Raw genomic sequence first — 23599 nt, 5'->3', positions numbered from 1 at the left:
GACTTCTTGGTATGGAATGTGTGACAGCTGTCGAAGTGGAGGTATAGCTGGTGTTTTGGTGGGTTTTTTTTTATATGCAGTGGTACTGTTGTAGCCATCTTTGAGATCAACGTCAACACTGAGGAGGTGTCTTGTTGGGTTGAGAGGATCAGGTGAAGTGAATGGGAGAGAAGGTGTTGAGGTTCTGGAGGAATGTGGATCGGATACCCTCACCATGAGTCCAGATCACGAAAAAGTCATCAGTGAATCTGAACCAGATCAGGGATTTGGGATTCTGAGTTATGATGGACCATGAATAAGTTGGCATAGGATGGTGCCATCCAGCTGCCCATTGCAGTACCCTGGCTTTGTTTGTAGTTGATTGCTGCAAATGAAAAATAATTGCTGTTAAGGATGTAGTTGGTCCTGGTGACCAAGAAGGAGTTTGTAGGTTTGGAATCCATCGGGTTCTGGGAAAGGTAGTGTTCGTTAGCAGTTAGGCTATGGGCATTAGGGATGTTAGTGTAAAGGTAGGTGGTGTCAGTAGTGACAACCAGGGCACCATGTGGTAAAGGAACAGGGACTGGAAAGTTGGTGGAGAAAATGGCTGGTGTCTTTTAAATAGGCTGTTAGCTTGTGGGTAATAGGGTGAAGGTGTTGATCTACAAGAGCAGAGATTCTCTTAGTGGGGCCACAGTAACCGACCACAATGGGGTGGTTGGGTCTATGGACTTACGTGGTAAGCATGTAGAAGGTAGGCATGCAGGTAATGGTAGGGGTGAAGGGAGAAATGGACTCCAGAGAGTGGTTCTGGAGTGGGCCTAAGCATTTGAGTAAAGTGTGAGATCCTGCTGGATTTTTGGACTGATATCACTGTGGCAGGGTCTATAGGTGGATGAATCTGATAGCTGGCAGAGTCCTTGCACTTAAAAACAACAGTGGTGGAGCTATTGTAAGCTGGTAGGATAATAAGGTTGGGGTCAGATTTTAGGTAGTGGATGTTTGGTTCTTTCACCAGACGTAAGGTTAGTTTGCATGTCAAGGGATTTGTGGGATGATGGTGAGTCAAGGTCTCTTAGCCCTGAACCTTGCATCATCATCATTCCCCAAATTTATCAACATGCAAGCTACCCTTACATCCACAGAACAAATGGAAATCCACCACAAAAAAACTGAGTGCAGCCTTATTATCCTACCTGCTGACAAAGGCTCCACCACCACTGTTGTTTTGAACTGCAAGCATTACCTGGCAGAAGGATTCTGCCAGCTGTCAGATCCATCCACTACAAATCCTGCCACGTTGACCCCATTCCAGCAATCCAGCAGGATCTCCAGCCCCTCTTCAAATTGTTAGGCCCATTCCAGAACCTCTCTCCAGTGTCTCTGTCTCTCCTCACACATACCAAAACCCCCCTCCCTCCCCCCTCCTCGCACACCTACCTTCTGCGTGCTTCCTAAAGCCCATAAATCCGACCACACAGAACACTCCATTGTGGCCTGTTACTGTGCCCCCACTGAAGGAACCTCTCCTTTCACAGACCAGCACCTTCCGCCTATCGCCCACAATGTACCATCCTATTTAAAAGATACCAACCATTTCCACCACTGAATCTCCACAGTTCCTGTTCGTTTACCACACAATGGTCTGTTCACAGCTATTCGTGCCGTCTCCCTTTGCACTGTAATGCCTAATGCCCAGGGTGTGCCTGCTGTTGAACTCTACTTTTCCCAATTCCCAACAGATTCCAATCCTAAAACCTCCTTCCTGGTCACCAAGACCCATTACATCCTCACCCGCAATTGCTTCTCCTTTCACGGCATCACTTGCAAACAAATCCAGGGAACTGTAATGGGCAGCTTGTACCGTAACACAAATGCACACACGGATTAATATGGTTGTTTATTTACATGCACTGGATATTGAACTAAAGGAGAGTCCATGTTTTGTGGTACAAGCTCTTCAGAAATAGTCCTCTTGCAGACAGTATCAGTAATCTCACTATAGTCACAATTCTGGCCACTACGAACAGTCACGGCCTGCGATAACTATACCCGCTTCACAGTTGAAATGACACACGCCAAACACGAGTGAGTCAGTGAGTCCCTCTGGTCAGCAGTGGTTGTCCAAATACTTGCTATCAAGAGGGTGTCGGTGGTGTGCTACTCGTCGGTGCGTCTCTGACACCCCTCGTGATAGACCCGCTCGATCCAGTGCCTGCTGTCGATCTCCGCACAACACCTCTGCCGACCGGTGTTGTGGTGACAGCCTGTGCCAGTAGACCTTAGCTCTCCAGCTGCCATCCACTTCCCAAACTTCCACTGTCTGGCCACAGAGGAGCACTCCCCCCTTGACACTGGAGCAACTGCACATTCTCTGCCAGGGTTTCGACTACTTCTCATGATGCCTCAAATGAGGAACTTCCTACCCACTATCCTCCCCATCCTGCCCATAGCAGCATTCGGCCACCCACTGAACCTACCCAATATCCTCGTCCTTCCCTACTCGACCGCTGTTCCCGAGTCCTTGCCTCGTGGCTCGTATCCCTGTAACAGACCTATATTCGAGACCTGTCCCGTACATCCTTCCACCACCACCACCACCACCACCTTCTCCAATCTGGTCGCAAGTCTGGTTGCGAGTGTCACCTATCCCGTCAAAGACAGGGCTACCTGTGAAACCTGTCGTGTGATCTGTAAGCTACACTGGAACCACTGTGCTCAGTTCTACGTGGACCCGACAACCGACAAGCTGTCTGTTCCCGTGAATGACTACCGACAAACTGTGGCCAAGAAACAGCTGGGCCACACAGTTGCTGAGCACAATGCCCAACACAATGTTCTTCATTTTAATGACTGCTTTCTCAGCCTGTGCCATCTGGATCATTCCTGCCAATTTTCTGAATTGTGCAGGTGGGAATTCTGCCTCCAACACATCGTATGTTTCTATAACCCTTCTGGCCTCGACCTTAGTCAGTCATTGTCATTCACGCACATATCCCCTTCCCTGTTCCCACCCCACCATTACACAGCATTCTGTTCCACACGTGCACCCCTCCTCCACCCCCTGCCCCCTTTGTCTAACCTCCAAACTGCAACTAGCTGCACAGACATAGAAAGCAAATAAGGTGCTTCAAAAACTTGTGAAACTAGTGACTGGTACTTACTCTCAGATGGTGAAATGTCAGTACAGAATATGTATGTATAATATTTAAATGATACACCACCATTTCACTGGATTGTTTATTTAATTGTGACCTAGGTTTGAACCTTTTATACTGAGTTTGTCATTAAAATATATTGCAGGACATCCCATTGCTGCAATTTTGGATGTCCTGCAGTATAGACTGTGATCAAAAGTACCTGGACACCTGGCTGAACATGTCTTAAAAGTTCATGGTGCCCTCCATCAGTGTTTGCCCACCCTTAGCCGTGATGATAGCTTCCACTCTCACAGGCATACGTTCAGTAAGGTGGTGGAAGGTTTCTTGGGGAATGGCAGCCCATTCTTCGAGGAGTGCTTCACTGAGGAGAGGTATTGATGTCAGTCGGTGAGACCTGGCACGAAGTTGGTTTTCCAAAACATCCCAAAGGTGTTATAAAGGAATCGGTCAGGACCCTGTGCAGGCCAGTCCATTACAGGTATGGTATGGTCATGGAACCACTACGCCACAGGCCGTGCATTATGAACGGGTGCTCAATCATGTTGAAAGTGCAATCGCCATCCCCAAATCGCTCTTCAACAGTGAGAAGCAAGAAGGTGCTTAAAATATCAATGTAGGCCTCTGCTGTGATAGTGCCATGCTAAACAACAAGGGGTGCAAACCTCCTCTATGCAAAACATGACCCTACCATAACACCACCGCCTCTGAATTTTAATGTTGGCACTATACACGCTGGTAGATGACGTTCAGTGGGCATTCGCCATACCCACACCCTGCCATCGGATCACCATATTGTGTACCTTGATTCGTCACTCCACACAATGTTTTTCCACTGCTCAAACCAATGTTTATGCCTCTTACACCAAGCGAGGCATCGTTTGGCAAGCATTTACCATCATGATGTGTGGCTTATGAGCAGCCGCTATACCATGAAATCAAAGTTTTCTCACCTCCCACCTAACTGTCATAGCACTTGCAGTGAATCCTGATGCAGTTTGGAATTCCTGTGTGATGGTCTGGATAGACGTCTGCCTATTACACATTGCGACCCTTTTCAACTGTCAGTACAATCTGTCAGTCAACAAATGACGTCGACCTGTACCCTTTTGTGCTGTATGCATCCCTTCACGTTTCCAGTTCACTATCACATCAGAAACAGTGGTCCTACGGATATTTAGGAGAGTGGAAATGACACGTACACATGTATGACACAGTGACACCCAATCACCTGACCACATTCGAAGTCCATGAGTTTTGTGGAGCACCCCATTCTGCTCTCTCGCGATGTCTAATGACCACTGAGGTTGCTGATACGGATTACCTGTCAGTAGGTGGCAGTACAATGACAATGCACCTAATATGAAAAATGTATGTTTTTGGGGGTGTCCGGATACTTTTGATCACAGATTATATGTTAATAACATAAACTCAGTCACTTTAAAATGGCATAAAAGGTCAAAACCTAGGTTTTAATTATATAAGCAACAGTACAGATGGTGTGTTCATTGAAATATTATTGTATGACCGTTGCTCAGCAACATCAAAACCTGTGCATGTATAATAGTATACATGTATACACTATCCATGATTTTGGAAGTAATTGTACCTGCCTTTGGCAGGGGAGAGTGATGGATTAAGGAAGGTTAAAAAGAAAGGGCAGATCACTTGAGACCATAGGATGAGAGGGACCCCGTTGCTTCCTCCTATATCACCACACCTCCTATACCAACTCCTCACTTATTTGCTCTCTCCCGCAGCACCCCAACCCTCCCTTCCTACCTGTTGTTTTCTTATTAGTCTGCAAATGTTTGTATACTCTGCATTGTTAACCGATGTACCATGTTGATGCCCTTTTTCATCTATTTTCCCATTTCTAAAATACTTACTGAAAAACATTTCCAAGCCGGTAGTGGATTCTGAACATAATTAATTGATTATGAACTACATATTAAAACGGAGGAAATTAACAAGATGGAACCTGGATAAATGAAAGAAACAGTGCTCATTGAGAGTTTCAAAAGGAATACTAGCCAACAACTGACTGAAATGTGGAAAAGGAGTACAATGGAAGACGAATGGATAGCTTTGATAGATGAACATTTAATTCTCTGCTTCCTTCACTATTTCATGTTTTCAGTTGTTTATCTGTGATAATCTTATGAAATTTCTTATATGTTGTTGACTATTTCTTTTCCTCTTGTTTAAATAAACTTTTTTTCACAGTTCAGTACAATACAGTATTGTATCACTGGTGCAGTTTTCAGACACCTAAGTGTGATGTGTGTTTATGTGAAGCACTCAATTAAGTGAGATGAGAAGGAAAAGGACTGGAGAGGTCTAGGAAAACGTGTAGGTTTCAGAAAAGTCACACAGGTTTCCACCCTTAAGCTATTTAATATCTATAAATAGACATTTGTATTTTAAGAGTAATGCATTGTACCTGTCATCATCTCATTTTTAGCTGTACAGTTGCATCTCCATCATGTGCTGCTTGGTTCGTCCAATATCTGATGAATTAGATGCTTATACAGATAAGAGAATCACTACAATGCAATACAGTACCTGATAATAAATAATGAGAGATAATATTTCTTTGTCATGGAGAACATTTAAATATAAACATTTGTAAATTTGTTGCAAGAATATGTTGCCTAATATCTGTTTTATCATCTTATTTAAACATCCATTAGTTCCTTTGGACCTCAGTATTCAAATCTTTTTAATCTTTAAAATATGTTTGTGAAAAATGTTGCATGTAATACATGAGGAAGAATCGATACTGTGATGTTGAACGCTTTAACCAATAGTACACGTTTCCTTTAAAATTTCTATATATTCTGTATTTATATTTCTGCATATTTTCATTTAAAATGCAGTATAGTCTCCCATAGATATTTTTTTACATCTCATTGACATTACAGTGGCTGATCTACAGTGCTCTCCTGTCATGAATGCTTTGTAAAAATAATAAAATAGACAATTTTTCCTTTCACCATCTCAGTTTGCCAAGAATGCCACTACCATGAAATAATGAAAAAGTATATAAATAAATAAAATCAGTGGTAGTATTCTTCTAATATATCTGTTTTCCATAACAGGTGTGTATCTTTCAAGATTTTCTAACATAACAATGAAAATGATCAATTATTGACAAAATTATTTAATTGGATAAATAAAAAATCTACTCACCATGGCAGAACACACACATAAAGAAAGGGTTTAAACTGGCAAGCTTTCAGAGCCAGTGGCTCCTTCTTCAGACAGAAGGGTTGAAGGAGAAGGAAGAGGGATGAAGGAAAAGGGCTCAAGAGCTCTAGGAAAAAGGGCAGATTTTGGGAAAATCACCCAGAACCACGGGTCAGGGGAGACTTACTGTACGGGATGAGAAGGAAAGACTGATTGTTTGGGACTTCATTGGATGAGATTTGAAAACCTTAGAGCTTAAAGGTGGAAGTCAGGATTATATGCAGACAGAAATTACTGCCTAAACATAATTCAGGAGTTAATAAGAGTGAAAAGCTAAATGTATTGTACATAACGGAGGTGGTAGGGGGCTGGTGAAAAGTAGACATGTAAGACAACGGAGTGAAGCAAAGAGTAGTTCCAATGAAGAAATGCTGAGATGGAAGAAATTAACATAAATTAAGGCCAGGTGGGTGGCGAGAACCAAGGACGTGTTGTAGTGCTAGTTCCCACCAGCAGAGTTCTGAGAAACTGGTGTCTGGGGAAGAGTCAAAATGGTGCGTGTGGTGAAACAGGTGCTAAGGTCACTATTGTCATGTTGTAGACCATGCTCTGCAACAGGATACTGTGAGTTGCCAATATACATCCTCTTCCTGTTCCCATTCTTCCTAATTGATGATTTGGTGGTAGTCACGCCAATGTAGAAGGCCAAACAGTGTTTACATAACAGATGATATATGAGGTGTTGTTTCGCAGGTGGCTCTCCCTCTGATAGTATATGTTTTGCCAGTTATAGGGCTGTTGTGGTGGTAGGAGGTTGCATACGGTAATTCTTGCAGCGAGGATGGTCACAGGGGCAGGAGCCACAGTGTAGGGAGATGGGTGCAGAAAGGGCATAGGGTCTGACAAGAATATTGCGGATATTGGGAGGGCAACGGAAAGCTATTCTTGGCGTGGTGGGCAAAATTTCAGACGGAATGGAACTCATTTCAGGGCATGATTTTAGGAAGTCATGGCCCTGTCAATGGTGTGCTCCGAAGTTGTTCTTTGGAGGGCTCAGCAGTACCAGGACTACCTCAAAGTCATCCATTACTAGCCTCCCAAGAACTCCTAACATCTAGCATTGCTTCACAACCCTTCTTCGGGTCTCTACAACATGACCCTAACATGTTACCTGCAGAACTCCAGGCTGTACGTTCCAAAAAAGCTGATGACTCCATCATTATCCTCCCAGCAGACGAAGGATCTACCACTGTAGTACTTGACTGAAAGGAGTATGTTAGTGAAGGTTTATGCCCATTGTCTGACACCTCTACATACAGCATCTGCCATCAAGATCCCATCCCTGTGATTCAAACTGACCTGCAGTCCCTCCTTAAAACCTCAGGCCCCTCACAAGGATTGTCACCTCAATCCACAGAACTTCTCACCCCATCCAAACCACACGCTTCCACCTTTTACCTTCTTCCTGAGATCCACAAACACAATCTTCCTGGCTGTCCTATAGTTGCTGGCTTCAAAGCGCCCACCAAATGTGTATCTGCCTTAGTTGATCAACACCTGCAACCCATAGTACAAAGACGCCCCTCCTACATCAAAGATACCAACCATTTCCTAGATCATCTGAAATCTATGCCCGTCTTACTTCCACCACACACCGTACTTGTCACCATTGATGCCACCTCCCTCTATACCAACATCCCTCACGTACATTGTCTGTCTGCTGCTGAACATTTCCTCAGTCACCGCCCACCTGATTCCAGACCTATGACATCCTTCCTACTCACCTTAATCAACTTTATACCTACCAGCAACTACTCACCTTTAAGGGGCAGACATACAAACAGATAAGGGGTACGGCCATGGGAACCAGGATGGTTCCTTCCTATGCAACCTTTTCATGGGTCACTTGGAGGGGGCTTTACTGGGATCTGTAAATCTTCAGCCCCTGATTTGGTGTAGATACATTGATGACATATTTACCAAATGGACTCATGGTGAGGCTGACCTGCTAAAATTCCTAAAATGTCTGGATGCGTTCTCCCAATTAAATTTCACCTGGTCCTATTGAGAACCCCATGCCACTTTCCTTGATGTTGATCTTGTTCTCACTGAAGGCCAGCTACACACTTTCGTCCACATTAAACCTACCAACAAACAACACTACTTACATTTGGCAGTTGCTATCCTTTCCATGTCACATGTTTCCTCCTATACAGTCTTGGCACACGAGCAGACGTATTTGTTGGGATGCAAACTCTTTACAGCAATATACCACCATTCTCACGTTAGCTTTCACTGCATTACCCCACCTGCCTACTTAAAAAGCATGTTTCCCTGGCCACCATATCCAATCCCAGTATTGCTGATCCCTCCAAAAAAGAACTTCATAGCACACCTTTGGGTACTTAGTATTATCCTGATCTGGAATGTGTTAATCAGCTATTTCGACAGTGCCATGACTTCCTAAAATCATGCCCTGAAATGAGATCCATTCTGTCTGAAATTTTGCCCACCACACCTAGAGTAGCTTTCCGTGACCCTCTCAATCTCCGCAATATTTTTGTCAGACCCTATGCTCCTGCACCTGTCGCCCTACCCTATGGCTCCTACCCGCATAACTGGCAAAACATATACTATCAGAGGGAGAGCCACCTGTGAAACAACATGTCATATACCAGCTGTTACGCAAACACTATTCGGTCTTCTACACCAGCATGACTACCACCAAATTATAAATTAGGATGAATGGGCATAGGCAGAGGGTATATATTGGCAACTTGCAACATCCTGTTGCAGAGTATTCTCTACATGATGACATTCATGATCTCAGCACCTGTTTCATCACAGGCGCCATCTGGACTCTTCCCCCCAGGCATCAGTTTCTCAGAACTCCGCAGGTGGGAACTAGCACTACAACATGTCCTTGGTTCTCGCCACCCACCTGGCCTTAATTTATGTTAATTTCTTCCGTCTCAGCATTTCTTCACTGTAACTACTCTTTGCTTCACTTCATTTTAGTGTTCTACATCTTTCATTGTCTTACACGTCTGTTTTTCACCATTCCCTTCCCACCTCTGTTATGTACAATGCACTTAGCTTTTCACTCTTATTAACTCGTGCATGATGTTTAAGTAGTAATCTCCATCTGCATATTACCTTGTCTTCCATTTTTAAGCGCTCAGGTTTTCACATCTAGTCCTATGCAGTCCCCAATAATCAGTCTTTCCTTCTCATCCCATATGGTAAGTCTCTCTTGGCCTGCGGTTCTGGGTGACTTTCCCAAAATCTACCCCTTTTCCTAGACCTCTCCTGTCCTTTTCCTTCACAGCTTCGAAAGCTTGCCAGTCTAGATTCCAAGATTTTCTTCCGCATTAATTACTTTGTATTCATAAACTACACATAGTTTTCATAATCAGCTTTTTGTTTTGTGGATTTTCAGCCAGCAATTCATATGAGTGAAGCAAGATGGAAAGAGAGAGGAAATATCAGACAAAGAAACATGGATTCAGTATTTGAAAGACTATACTACTGTAGTAAGGAGCCACACACTGAAGATGTGTCATGTTTACAAGGTAAAAATATATTTATGTTTGACAATCATCAGTCTTTTCCAAATTCTTCTTGCTTTGTTGTGATAGTCCAACTTTTTAACCACAAGTAATTTGCCACCTTTTCTCTACATGTTGAGATATTTTTGAGGAAAAAACTTACATATGTGACATGATAAGGTAGTCAAGTTAGAAATGGTAAATTTGCTGGTGTTCTGTACGAACCACATTAAGTACCTTTTGTCTCTGATAATGTAGAACTTGTCCAATAATGTTTGGTTTTCTTAAATGCAAAAGAAGTCACAGATGAGGAGGAAGGCTTTTGGACAAGTTTAACTTGATATGATCTGAGTAAATGAGAACTGAGTTATAACCCATGTTAAATGTTCTGTCAAGCTGAATATACCACCTTTAACTGGAAAGAATGTTCAAAAATGTACAGTATATTTGGCAAACTTTGCTCAATATTTATTCTGTAGGTCTTTACTTGTAAGTTGTAATTTTATAATAGGCGTAAGAGAGACTAAATATTGTTTTTATTGTACTACCTTGTGTGACTGTCTCCCTTTATTTGGAAATATATTGTCATTTCTGCGTAACATTTTTATTTATTTTCTGTAACTGTCTTGCAGTTTGGATTGATGTTGCATTTATCAAGTTGTGACAGGTAGCATATAACATCTGAGGCTTGAAAACACTTGAGCACTGAGCTGTAAGTTGCAAATTTATGCAAAAAAAGGGTCTGTTTTTGCCATATTATAAGCTATTGTAACACCTACAAAGTTTATAGTAATAACATTTACATTAATGAAAAGTGTAGACTATATAACTTTGGTGCACACAGCATTGATCTTGAATTAATTTGTACTTTCATAACACAATTTCTGTGTGTCATTGTTTTTGAAAGCTGGAAAAGATGGACAAAGGTACATGCAAAGAATTTTTCAGAATCCAGCATGCTTATTTTACAAATAAATATTTAATAATGAAACATACCATTGGTCTTATGTATAGCAATTGCAGAAACGTGTGTGTGTGTGTGTGTGTGTGTGTGTGTGTGTGTGTGTGTTCTAATGAAGGCCTGTTTGACCGAAAGCTTCATTTGACAGTCTTTTTGTTGTGCCTACCTGTGACTCATCATCTCCGCTATATGGCAATTAACAGCTATCCTTTTCATAATATTGTCATTATTCCAGCCTGGATTTTCCATTGTTTAAAACTGCTCTTGAGTTACCTGACGAGTTTCTGGATTATGACAGTGATATTTGGAAGCTGATTACCCCAAAAACACTGCAGTGCCTGTCACTTGTAGTCATCTAGCCTTCCACAAGGTCATCGCTACAGCACAGCATTCTCATCCTCACTCTTATTCATATGCACTCTTTAGATGTGATATACAAAGGTATAATACCACTGCTTGTCTTGAAGTCTCTTGATGACCCCACTCCTCTCCTGAGTATTTCACAAAAAGTCACACTAGTAAGTAAAATTGCTATAGAATTTCATACTTGAAACACTTTCAGCTGGAATATAAATAAAAATACTAACAATTTGGTTGCAAATGTTATTTCCTAAACTGCCAGAAATCCTGCTTATACGTAGTCTGTGATCTTCAGAGTTGACTTTTTCAATGTCTTCAGATAACTAATGAACAGTTTCATTGTTGGTTAAGCTGTATCTTGCTCAAATATACCTGCACCATCTAGTAACCAGTACTTGAACATTGCCCTCCACTGAGCATTCCATTTGCATGGGAAGCATAACACACACATGATTGAAAGAAAACTGCAAGAAAGCTCGCCCATAAAATTATTGGCGATGTATTTGCAGGCCAGCCATGCCATTATTATGAGTGTCATCCCCATAGTCTTAATTTTGGTATCTGTAAGGAAACATAGTCATTTGTATCAATATAATTCTTTAAAAATACAAAGGTGTAGTAATTCTTCAGTTTCTTTGACATTTGAGCTCTTACATGTCATCTTTCATGTGTAATTGTGCAAGAGAAATGAAAGGCGATGAAACTGCATCCACATCAACATCTACATCTGCATGGATACTCTGCAAACCACATTCAAATGCCTGGCAGAGGGTTCATCGAACCACCTTCACAATTTTCTATTATTCCAATCTCATATATTGCGTGGAAAGAATGAACACCTATATCTTTCCATACGAGCTCTGATTTCCCTTATTTTATCATGGTGATCATTCCTCCCTATGTAGATCGGTGTCAACAAATATTTTTGCATTCGGATGAGAAAGTTGGTGATTGTAATTTCGTGAGAAGAGTCTGTCGCATCGAAAAATACCTTCCTTTTGATGATCAACATAAATATAACATTGTTCGCAGCTGTATTTTAACCATCATTCTACATCTGTTGAAACAAGTTAGTAGTAATTTGTTGCAATAGTAATCTGACTGTTTTGGAACTTCTTTTTCACACATTTAGAAAGTGTAAGCACTGTTGTGCAGGTGACACATAAATTAAATAATGTATATGTCATCTGTGTAACAATGCTTATACTTTGTAAATGATACATGGTAGCTCCAGAGATATCAAATTACTGTCAAAACAAATTAACTACTAACTTGTTTCAATAGATACAGAATGACAGTCAAAATGCGGTTGCCAACAATGTTACATGTACATCAATTTATGTATATAACATACATGTCGCATGGTAATGGCAGTATTATCCACAGAGGACCTGTAGCGAAAGTGAAAGAAATAAAAATTAATGTCACACTGCAGCAAGTCCAGACACTCCTTAAAAATATGTCATTTGCTGGCGTGCACTATGCTACAGCTCCTATGGAACATAAATAGTGTATATAATCTGCACCTGTGGTGTAGGGGTAATGTCTCTAACAAGTCATCAAAACATCTTGGGTCTTGGGTTTTACCATATTCACTGCTTAAATTTTGAATAAAAATCAGCCGTGATGGTGGCCAAAGACTTTACATAGAAGACTGTAGGCCTTGTCAAAGAGGACGGAGGAGTGGAAAGAGTTTAAGAGCAATATTTTAGCCTTGGAATGGGGAATTCCCCTAAAAAGCAGAAGAATGTGGGCACAATGGCAAGATGATGCAGAAGGCACTGGAAACTACTACATGAAAGACACATGATAGGTATCCACAAGATTTGGGACCTGTAATTGAAAAGCTGTTATTACGATCCCTTCATTGGTAAAATATTATGGATTAGTACCCCATTTGGATGCCGAGCAGGAGACTGCCAAGAGGGACTTCAACATGTGAAAAAATTGAGTAACCTAGGAAAAGGGTAACATTCCACAAGACAGTGTGTGAAAATTCAGAAGTTTGAGTGTTGTGGGAAAACTAGAAAGGAAATGCAAGCCACCATCTAGATATAGTGAGGGTCAGTGAAGTGAAATGTAAAGACAGTAAAGATTTCAGGTTAGGCAAGTACAGGGTAATATCTAAAGCTTAGAAAATTGTGTAACAGGAGGAGGATTAATGATAAATAGCAAGATAGGGCAGAGAGTGAATTACTGTGAACAGCTCAGTGATAGTGTTGTCGTCATCAGAATTGACAGTGAGCCAATGCCAACAATTGTTCAGGAATACATCTTGACATTACAAGCAGAAGATGAAGAGAGGGTGAAACTATATGAGGTTATTGAACAGATATTTCAGTGTGTAAAGGGAGCAGATGATCTTATAATCATGTGTGATTAGAAAAATATGGCATGAGAAGAAGTCAGAGTAATGGGAGAATATGGGCTTGATATTTTTACTGTAGATGATGTATTGAGGAAAGAATTTGCACATTTATAGGACTTATAACACTAACGTGCTGTGAAATAAACTAATGTTACCCTCTGAGAGGATTTCAAAGTTCAACTGTGCATGTGTCTAATGGAAAAGGGTATCAGACTATAATTTCGAATTTTGTGAAATTGACAGTAAAACCAAACGGGCCTTAACCCTGGGAGTAAACGGAAGTGGTAAAATTATAAGTGAATGAAGAAAAATGAACAGTCACCAGCCTAATTAAGCACATTAATTTGGAAATATATATTTGAGAAAATTGGATATTAGTTATTGAAATTACTTTGAGGATACAAACTGACACAGTGCACTCTGTACTGTGTTTAGCAGCAGTTACTAACGATGACCACAATCATTCAGACTGAAACATCACTGCATGAAGTGCAGAACTAATTTTGGACATGAGGGGCTCCTATCTTGATGGACATGAATAACACAAATAAAGATAATAACATCTTAAATACACTGTTTAAGCTCCTCTGCATATAGCAGTTTTCCTTAGCAACAGTAATAGTTCATTTTTTTTTTTCTTAATGGGAGAACAATATGATGGGGACCCATAAATTGGTATATTTTCACTAGCCAAGGTTCTTTGATTGTTGCAAAAGTAAAATCTCTAAAAGATAATCATTCACTTAAATTACTTTGCAAGGTAATAAAATGCAACGCTGGGCTTAATTAACTTCAAAAGGGACACATTCATGATGTGTACCAAAACTACACTATCTTTGAAAATGTGCATAACTTCACTTCTAATAGTACTACCACAAATCAGTTCATTAAAGATTTAATCACCTGTGAAGCAGGTATTCTTGGCAGTAATATTTACACAATCTTGCACTGTAACCTTACAAAACTACATTTTATAAAAAACTAATGATTCTTTAGCAAAAGAGTATACAACTTCTTTTTTATGGTTTTAGCTTTTAAGTAATTAAGGTTTTCACTTTCCTATTGATTGATCTTTAAATTTTTGTACTTAAAATTCCTACCTTAACAATTTCACTTGGAGTAGTCCATAAACAAAGCATCCAAATTTTACTTCAACTTTAGCTACTTCTTTTACTTTAGACAAAAAATCTCTTTTAAATGCATGAATGCCAGAATTGCTCATTTAAATCAGGATACTCGGTTTTAGCAGCACTTAGGTGAGGACCCTGCTTAGGTTCCTGATCAGGATGAAGTTATGGTTTCGAAAATGAATTGATGTTTTTGTGATTATTACTGAAACAATACACAAATTAACTGGTCCATGCCAATATACATTACATAATTGCATGCATGTAGTCTGTGAGGCAGTGGCAAAGATTAGTGGCAGGTGAAATGGCGGCTAACTGTACTCACGGCTCTTGATGTGTGAATGCTCTATAAAATCTCTTCTTGGCATCGGATTTTCAACACATTAGAGCCATTCCATTATTCCGTGAATACCAAATAATAGCCAGATCCACATCCGAGGCAAATCCCTTCTAATGCAGCTTCCAATTGCATGCCATAGCACCATCAAGGCGTACTGTGCTAAGGCTAGCCACGCACTGCATGCTGTTCACACAAAGGATCCGCTCAGTTCGACCGCCGAGCCCACCTTCTACATTGCACCATGCCACTTTCGTTGTGGAGGGGCTTCCCTAAACCATTTATTTGTTACAAATACAAGTGCCCTAATCATGAACCATATTATAATAATGTAAAATTTCAACATATTCTTTTGCTTTTTTTATATCCACATTAAAAAACTTAAATTTTCTTGCCATACATCAACGAGTTCAAACAACATAGAATGCACACTTCATAAATTGCAGATACATAGTTACTTAAAATAAACTTACTCCTAATGTAAGTGTTACAGACTCATAAATTTACAGAAAGCTTTTGACAACGTAGAGTAGAAAATGCTCTTTGGAATTTTGAATGTAGTAGGGATAAAATACTGACAGCATAAGTTTATCTACAAATTGTACAGCAAAACAGGCTGCAGTTCTAAGAGTCAAAGAATGTGAGAAAGAGGCAGTATTCTCTCATGTTATTCAGTCTCTGCATAAGGCAAGCAGCAAAGGGAACCAAAGAGAACTATGTAAAGGAAAGCAAACTTCGGGGAAAGTAAACAAAATCTTTGAGGTGATTCTTCAGTTTCTCTCAGCGTTCTTGCTCGAACAGTCCACAGGTGTACTACCAGTCCATAGTGTCCAACAGGCACAATATTTCAGCGATCAGACATGTCGCCATCATCAGGTGCGCGACGCCACCACAGACGCCGACGCCAGCATCTCAGTGACTGCCGACGGGCAACCACAGACCACAGAGAGAATGCCTCACAGGGGACGGGGATTTAAGATGGCCACCTGCCCTCAGAAGCTCAAATCGTCAGCACACTATGGACTGGTAGTACACCTGTGGACTGTTCAAGCGAACACTTGCAGGTTCATTGGTGACATTGTGATTCTATTAGATATTGCAAAGATATGTTGAATGGAATGGATGGAAATACTGAATCAAACTGGGGAGAAAAGGAAATATATGGTAAAACTATCATAGCTAACACTTGGTTCAAGAATCATAAAAGAAGGTTGTATACCTGGGAGAATCCTGGAGATACTAAAAGGTATCAGATAGATTATATAATGGTAAGACAGAGATTTAAGAACCAAGTTTTAAATTGTAAGACATTTCCAGGGGCAGATGTGGATTCTGACCACAATCTATTGATTATGAACTGCAGATTGAAACTGAAGAAACTGCAAAAAGGTGGGAATTTAAGGAGATGGGACCTGGATAAACTGAAAGAACCAGAGGTTGTAGAGAGTTTCAGGGAGAGCATAAGGGAACAATTGACAGGAATGGGGGAAAGAAATACAGTAGAAGAAGAATGGGTAGCTCTGAGGGATGAAGTAGTGAAGGCAGCAGACGATCAAGTAGGTAAAAAGACGAGGGCTAATAGAAATCCTTGGGTAACAGAAGAAATATTGAATTTAATTGATGAAAGGAGAAAATATAAAAATGCAGTGAATGAAGCAGGCAAAAAGGAATACAAACGTCTCAGAAATGAGATCGACAGGAAGTGCAAAATGGCTAAGCAGGGATGGCTAGAGGACAAATGTAAAGATATAGAGGCTTCTCTCACTAGGGGTAAGATAGATACTGCCTACAGGAAAATTAAAGATACCTTTGGAGAAAGGAGAACCACTTGCATGAATATCAAGAGCTCAGATGGCAACCCAGTTCTAAGCAAAGAATGGAAGGCAGAAAGGTGGAAGGAGTATATAGAGGGTTTATACAAGGGCGATGTACTTGAGGACAATATTATGGAAATGGAAGAGGATGTAGACAAAGACGAAATGGGAGATAAGATACTGCGTGAAGATTTTGACAGAGCACTGAAAGACCTAAGTCGAAACAAGGCCCCGGGAGTAGACAACATTCCATTAGAACTACTGATGGCCTTGGGAGAGCCAGTCATAACAAAACTCTACCATCTGGTGGGCAAGATGCATGAGACTGGCGAAATACCCTCAGACTTCAAGAAGAATATAATAATTACAATCCCAAAGAAAGCAGGTGTTGACAGATGTGAAAATTACCGAACTATCAGTTTAATAAGTCACAGCTGCAAAATACTAACGCGAATTCTTTACAGACAAATGGAAAAACTGGTAGAAGCGGACCTCGGGGAAGATCAGTTTGGATCCCGTAGAAATGTTGGAACACGTGAGGCAATACTAACCTTATGACTTATGTTAGAAGAGAGATTACCGAAAGGCAAACCTACGTTTCTAGCATTTGTAGACTTAGAGAATGCCTTTGACAATGTTGACTGGAATACTCTCTTTCACATTCTGAAGGTGGCAGGGGTAAAATACAGGGAGCGAAAGGCTATTTACAATTTGTACAGAAACCAGATGGCAGTTATATGAGTCAAGGGGCATGAAAGGGAACCAGTGGTTGGGAAAGGAGTGAGACAGGGTTGTAGCCTCTACCCGATGTTATTCAATCTGTATATTGAGCAAGCAGTAAAGGAAACAAAAGAAAAATTTGGAGTAGGTATTAAAATTCATGGAGAAGAAGTAAAAACTTTGAGGTTTGCCGATGACATTGTAATTCTGTCAGAGACAGCAAAGGACTTGGAAGAGCAGTTGAACGGAATGGACAGTGTCTTGAAAGGAGGATATAAGATGAACATCAACAAAAGCAAAACGAGGATAATGGAATGTAGTCAAATTAAATCGGGTAATGCTGAGGGAATTAGATTAGGAAATGAGACACTGAAAGTAGTAAAGGAGTTTTGCTATTTGGGGAGCAAAATAACTGATGATGGTCGAAGTAGAGAGGATATAAAATGTAGACTGGCAATGGCAAGGAAATCGTTTCTGAAGAAGAGAAATTTGTTAACATCCAGTATAGATTTAAGTGTCAGGAAGTCGTTTCTGAAAGTATTTGTATGGAGTGTAGCCATGTATGGAAGTGAAACATGGACGATAACTAGTTTGGACAAGAAGAGAATAGAAGCTTTCGAAATGTGGTGCTACAGAAGAATGCTGAAAATAAGATGGGTAGATCACGTAACTAATGAGGAGGTATTGAATAGGATTGGGGAGAAGAGAAGTTTGTGGCACAACTTGACTAGAAGAAGGGATCGGTTGGTAGGACATGTTTTGAGGCATCAAAGGATCACAAATTTAGCATTGGAGGGCTGCGTGGAGGGTAAAAATCGTAGAGGGAGACCAAGGATGAATACAGTAAGCAGATTCAGAAGGATGTAGGCTGCAGTAGGTACTGGGAGATGAAGAAGATTGCACAGGATAGAGTAGCATGGAGAGCTGCATCAAACCAGTCTCAGGACTGAAGACCACAACAACAACAACAACAACAACAACATGGTAAAACTTTAGTAAAAGAAGGGCAGGTTGATAAATCATCCAGAGCCATCATGGAATAATCAATAATGCAGTGATGGAGGTAAGGGGGATGGGGAAGTTAAAATGTGTAGAGAGTGAGTAAACATCAGATGGATGTAGATAGTTGTAGTTTTGCAGAGATAAAGAGGCTTGTACGAGATAGACCAGTTTTCCACTTGAAGACCATAGCAGCAACAAGTATAAGCAAACACATCAGTCACTGTGAGAATTCAGGTAAACCATTGTCATTGGAAATATTTTACATTCATGGCAAGGTTCAATTACTTCTGAAGTATTAAATTACAGGGTAGTGAGTCTTCTGGAAACCTGTAATTCTCGGGGAATTCCATAAAATGTCAGGGAATTCTTTGTTTTTAACCTAACATTGAAATTTTAATTTTATTGAGTTTTATAAATCACAAATTTTAAAATATTTAGTATTTCAAAGTGTGTTAATTATATGTATATTATTACACATAATTTACTGATGTTTAAAAATTGCAGTCAAACTACTGCTTATGGGTATAATGTTGGAGTTTTGAGCTCAGTTCCTGTGCTTGCAGAAAAATGATAATGAATTAAGGATAGATCTACCTTTTTGCAAGTACACAAATTATTGTTTTATCATCCATACATGTTTCACCACAGTTGTGGCATCCTCAGATGGATCTTTATTATTTTCCTTTTATTTTACATTGTATGTGTCCTAAGGCTGCCAACCAAAATCAGCCACCGGTCTAAATTAGGACACCTTGTCATCACTGTACTATTTTCCTATTCCTTAGCTGTGACAAGCTTGTTTTGTGTATCAGACAAGTTTTTATGTAGTTGAGCTGTGCATTTTCTCCTGTTCGCTTGTAAATTCTGTATTCTGTTATGTTGCTGTGGCTTGGACACTTGTTTCACTGCACAAATTTACATCTTTGATGCACTTGTGACTGTCAGAAGAATGTCAGAGACATAAATTTGTGCAGTGAAATGAGTGTCAAAGACACAGCAACTTAATACAAATTTTGATCTGCATCTAACTCTGTGGATGCTCGTTGATATCAGTTGTAAACTCTTCCTTCTTTTTTTTTTTTTTTTTTTTTTTTTTTTTTTTTTTTTTTTTTTTTTTTTTTTAAAACAAAGAACGTCTGAAGGTCTAACATGGCCACTTGGATTTTGGGCCAATTGATTTATTTTGTGGCTCTGTGTAGGGAACCGGAAAAGATTGCAGGGAAGCTAAGCAGTCAACTGCCAAGATTTAGGCTCCTGTAGCCCATTGTAACTGCATTTACATAGTACTGTGTGGCACTCTTGCATAATTTTCTTCAGTATAAAACCAAAATGTGAAACCAAGAGACAGTCTCCTTGCTAGATACCAGTCCAGATCTAGAAGGCATCTCAAATCTCTTCTCTGAATTTCACTTTGGAAATGGTGTCAGTCAAGGTCTGTTAGATCATTGCTGTTCTTTTGGTATACCAACTCATTTCTTTCACAATTTGGAAGAGTACAGTTTGATCGTACAATTTTCCTGTTACAAAACTGTGACTGTAGCTGATCAGGAAGCAAGTACATAATATATAAGCATTATAATTAAAGCCAAAAAGCCTATTTATTGCGTGTATTAAGTCATCTTCATATACTGTGTCCTATAATGTGGCATTAGTTATGAAGAAGACTATTACTGCTTATAGCAAACTTTCTGGTTTTCATTGTGCAACCTGCATGTTACATACCCACTTTCCAATTGGCTGTATTCACAGTTTATTAATAGGATAATTGTATGACATATCAACACCTTGAAAATGGCCTGTAAAACTGAAATTAGCCAGTCGTGCGAGATATAATAAAGTGGATACGGGTCAAAAACATTTGAGGTGGAATACTTAAAAACATCTTTACAAATACACGGCTGTGCTATCACACATGAGGAAAATGATTGAGGCCCTTGCGGCTGTCTGTACAAGAGATTCATTCTGAAAGAGTCTGATGTCTCTGCACTAACTAGGAAATGGTCAGACCTGCCAAGTTGAAACTCCCTCCCTCCACCCCCCACCCCCCCTCACTCGTAGTCAGTGATGGTTAAAATTGACATGCTCTTTACTGGCGTTATTGTGTCCTCCATCCTTATTAGAGAAGGCGGCTGGATTTATACAGATCCCAGTTCATGCGCAGTAGTCTCTAATTCCAAGCATCTAACATATGTTGCAGGTATGTATCCACGTTTTCCTGATGAAGGCAGTACATACTTTTTAAGGTACAGTTGAATACCACACCTGTAGATAAAACACCCATTTGTGACAACATATCTACTTGCTCAATGCTGCATTTTTATGCTGCTGCACGATCATCAGATACCTGTGTTTACACCTTTCACTGGAACTGCAATTGCTGCCATGTGAAAAAGTCCCTCCACTATAACTTGCAGCAATGGTACTGTAGGGAGAAATTCACCATTTCTTATATATGACTCTTGACTAGACAGAATTTGATATTCAAACAGTGAAAAATCTAGGATGGAATATAACAATATTATAGAAGGAAAGTTGCCACTCATCATATAGGGAAGTGCTGAGTCGCAGATACACAACAAAGACTTGTGCATGATGGGAGTGGAGAGTGGGTGGGGGTAAGGAGGAGGCTGGGGCGGGGAGGGAGAGGGATAGTTCAGTGGGGGGTGGTGGACAGTGCAATATTGCAGGGTAGATGGTGGGCAGGGGAGAGGTGGGGGGGGGAAGTAGTGGAAAAGGAGAGAAGTAAAAAGAGTGGGTGTGATGGTAGAATGATGGCTGTGTAGTCCTAGAATGGGAACAGCGAAGGGGCTGGATGGGTGAGGACAGTGACTAACGAAGGTTGAGGCCAGGAGGGTTACGAGAACATAGTATGTATTCAAAGGAATTTCCCACTTGTGCATGTCAGTGAAGCTGGTGTTGGTGAGAAGGATCCATGAAGCACAGGCTGTGAAGCAGTCATTGAAATGAAGGATGTCATGTTTGGCAGCATGATCAGCAACAGGGTGGTCCACTTGTTTCTGGCAACAGTTTGTCGGTGGCCATTCATGCAGACAGACAGCTTGTCGGTTGTCATGCCCATATAAAATGCTGCACAGTAATTGCAGCTTACCTTGTAGATCACATTACTGGTTTCATAGGTAGTCCTGGCTTTGATCGGATAGGTGATGTTTGTGACACGACTGGAGTAGGTGGTGGTGGGAGGACGTATGGGACAAGTCTTCAATCTAGGTCTATTACAGGAGTATGAGCCATGAGGTAAAGGGTTGGGAGTAGGGGTTGCACAAGAATGGATGAATATATTGTGTAGGTTTGGTGGACGGCGGAATACCACTGTGGGAGGGGTGGGAAGGAGAGTGGGCAGGACATTTCTCATTTCAGGGCATGACGAGAGGTAGTCGAAACCCTCGCGGAGAATGTAATTCAGTTTCTCCAGTCTTGAGTCATACTCAGTCACGAGACAAACACTCCTCTATGGCCAGACAGTGGGGTTTTGGTAGGTGGTGGGAGACTGGAAAGATAAGGCACGGGAGATTTGTTTTTGTACAAGGTAGCAAGGATAATTATGGTGAGTGTGAAGGCTTCAGTGAGACCATGAGTATATTTCGAGAGGGACCGCTCATCACTGCAGTTGCGATGACCACGGCTGGCTAGGCTGTACGGAAGGGACTTTTTGGTATGGAACGGGTTGCAGCTGTCGAAGTGGAGGTATTGCTGGTGGCTAGTAGGTTTGTTATGGGCAGAGGTACTGATGTAGCCATTATTGAGGTGGAGGTCAACATCTAGGAATGTTGTTAGTAGGGCTGAGTAGGACCATGTGAAGCAAAAGGGGGAGAAGTTGTTGAGATTCTGGAGGAATGTGGAAAGGGTGTCCTCACCCTCGATCCAGATCACACAGATGTCATTAATGAATCTGAACCAGGTTAGGGGTTTAAGATTCTGGATGTTTAGGAAGGATTTCTCTAGATGTTCCATGAAAAGGTTGGCATAGGATGGTGCCATGTAGTTGCCCATAGTCGTACACCGGATTTGTTTGTAGATAATGCCTTCCATTGGATGTAGGAAAAAGAAATGTTCAATAGTAGTAAGGACCTGGGCATTGGTAATGTTAGTGTAAAGGGAGGTGGCATCAGTAGTGCCAAGCAGGGCACCATTTGGTAAAGGGACAGGAACTGTGGAAAGTTAGTGGAGGAAATGGTTGGTATCTTTTATATAGGAGGGTAGATCCCGGGTAATAGGTTGAAGGTGTTGGTCTGCAAGACCAGAGATTGCCTCAGTAACTGAACTCAGTGTGGCATCCTGGATGGTTAGGTTTATGGGCTTTAGGAAGCATGTAGAAGGTAGGACTGTGGGGAGTGGTAGGTGTGAGTAGAGATGGATTCCGGGACAGGTTCTGGGATGGGCCTAAGGATTTGGGGAGCGACCGGAGATGCTTCTGGGTTTCTGGAACGGGTCACTTTGGCAAGGTTTGTGGGAGGAAGTATCTGATAGCTGACTGAGGCCTTCTGCCAGGTAATCCTTGTGATTCAAAATAACAGTGGTGGAGCCTTTGTGAGTAGGTAGGATTATAAGGTTGGGATCAGTTTCTAGATGGTGGACTGCAGTTTTTTCTGCATATGTAAGGTTATTTAGCATATTGAGAGATTTGGAGAATGATGATGAGGCAAGGTTCAAGGATAAGAAATTCTGGAAAGTTAACGGGGTGATTTGGGGACAGCAGGGATGGATCATGGTTGGATGGAGGAGTGAACTGAGTTACGCAGGGTTCAGTATTGGTCTTTGGATGAGTCTGACTTGTAGGGTTGGTGATGAAAAAGTGTTTCCACTGTAGGGAGTGGGAGAAGGAGAGGTGATCTATAACAAGTCCTGCATGATTGAATTTGGAAGTGAGACGAAAGATGAGGCCTTTGCAAAGGACTGATGTTTCTGTGGGGCTAAGGCTTCCATAGGAATGGTTCATTACTGTGTTATGGGTCTGTTTAGGTTCTGGATTCTTTGTGGTGATGGGAGGGAGTTCTGGAGGGTGGGGTAAGAGTAGT

At 41.1% G+C, this 23599-nt stretch overlaps 1 protein-coding gene across 1 annotated transcript in view; it reads left to right on the top strand.

The window, feature by feature from the left end:
- LOC126195236 (uncharacterized) overlaps nucleotides 1–23599 on the top strand; it is a 233811-nt gene that overhangs the window by 186204 nt on the left and 24008 nt on the right. Inside the window, exon 7 of the mRNA XM_049933762.1 lies at nucleotides 9766–9898. Coding sequence (XP_049789719.1) covers nucleotides 9766–9898 — 133 coding nt within the window. The remainder of the gene's footprint in view (nucleotides 1–9765; nucleotides 9899–23599) is intronic.

This window comes from Schistocerca nitens, chromosome 7 (genome assembly GCF_023898315.1).
Source record: "Schistocerca nitens isolate TAMUIC-IGC-003100 chromosome 7, iqSchNite1.1, whole genome shotgun sequence".
NCBI lineage: Eukaryota > Metazoa > Arthropoda > Insecta > Orthoptera > Acrididae > Schistocerca > Schistocerca nitens.
This window is presented reverse-complemented; position numbering and strand designations above follow the sequence as displayed.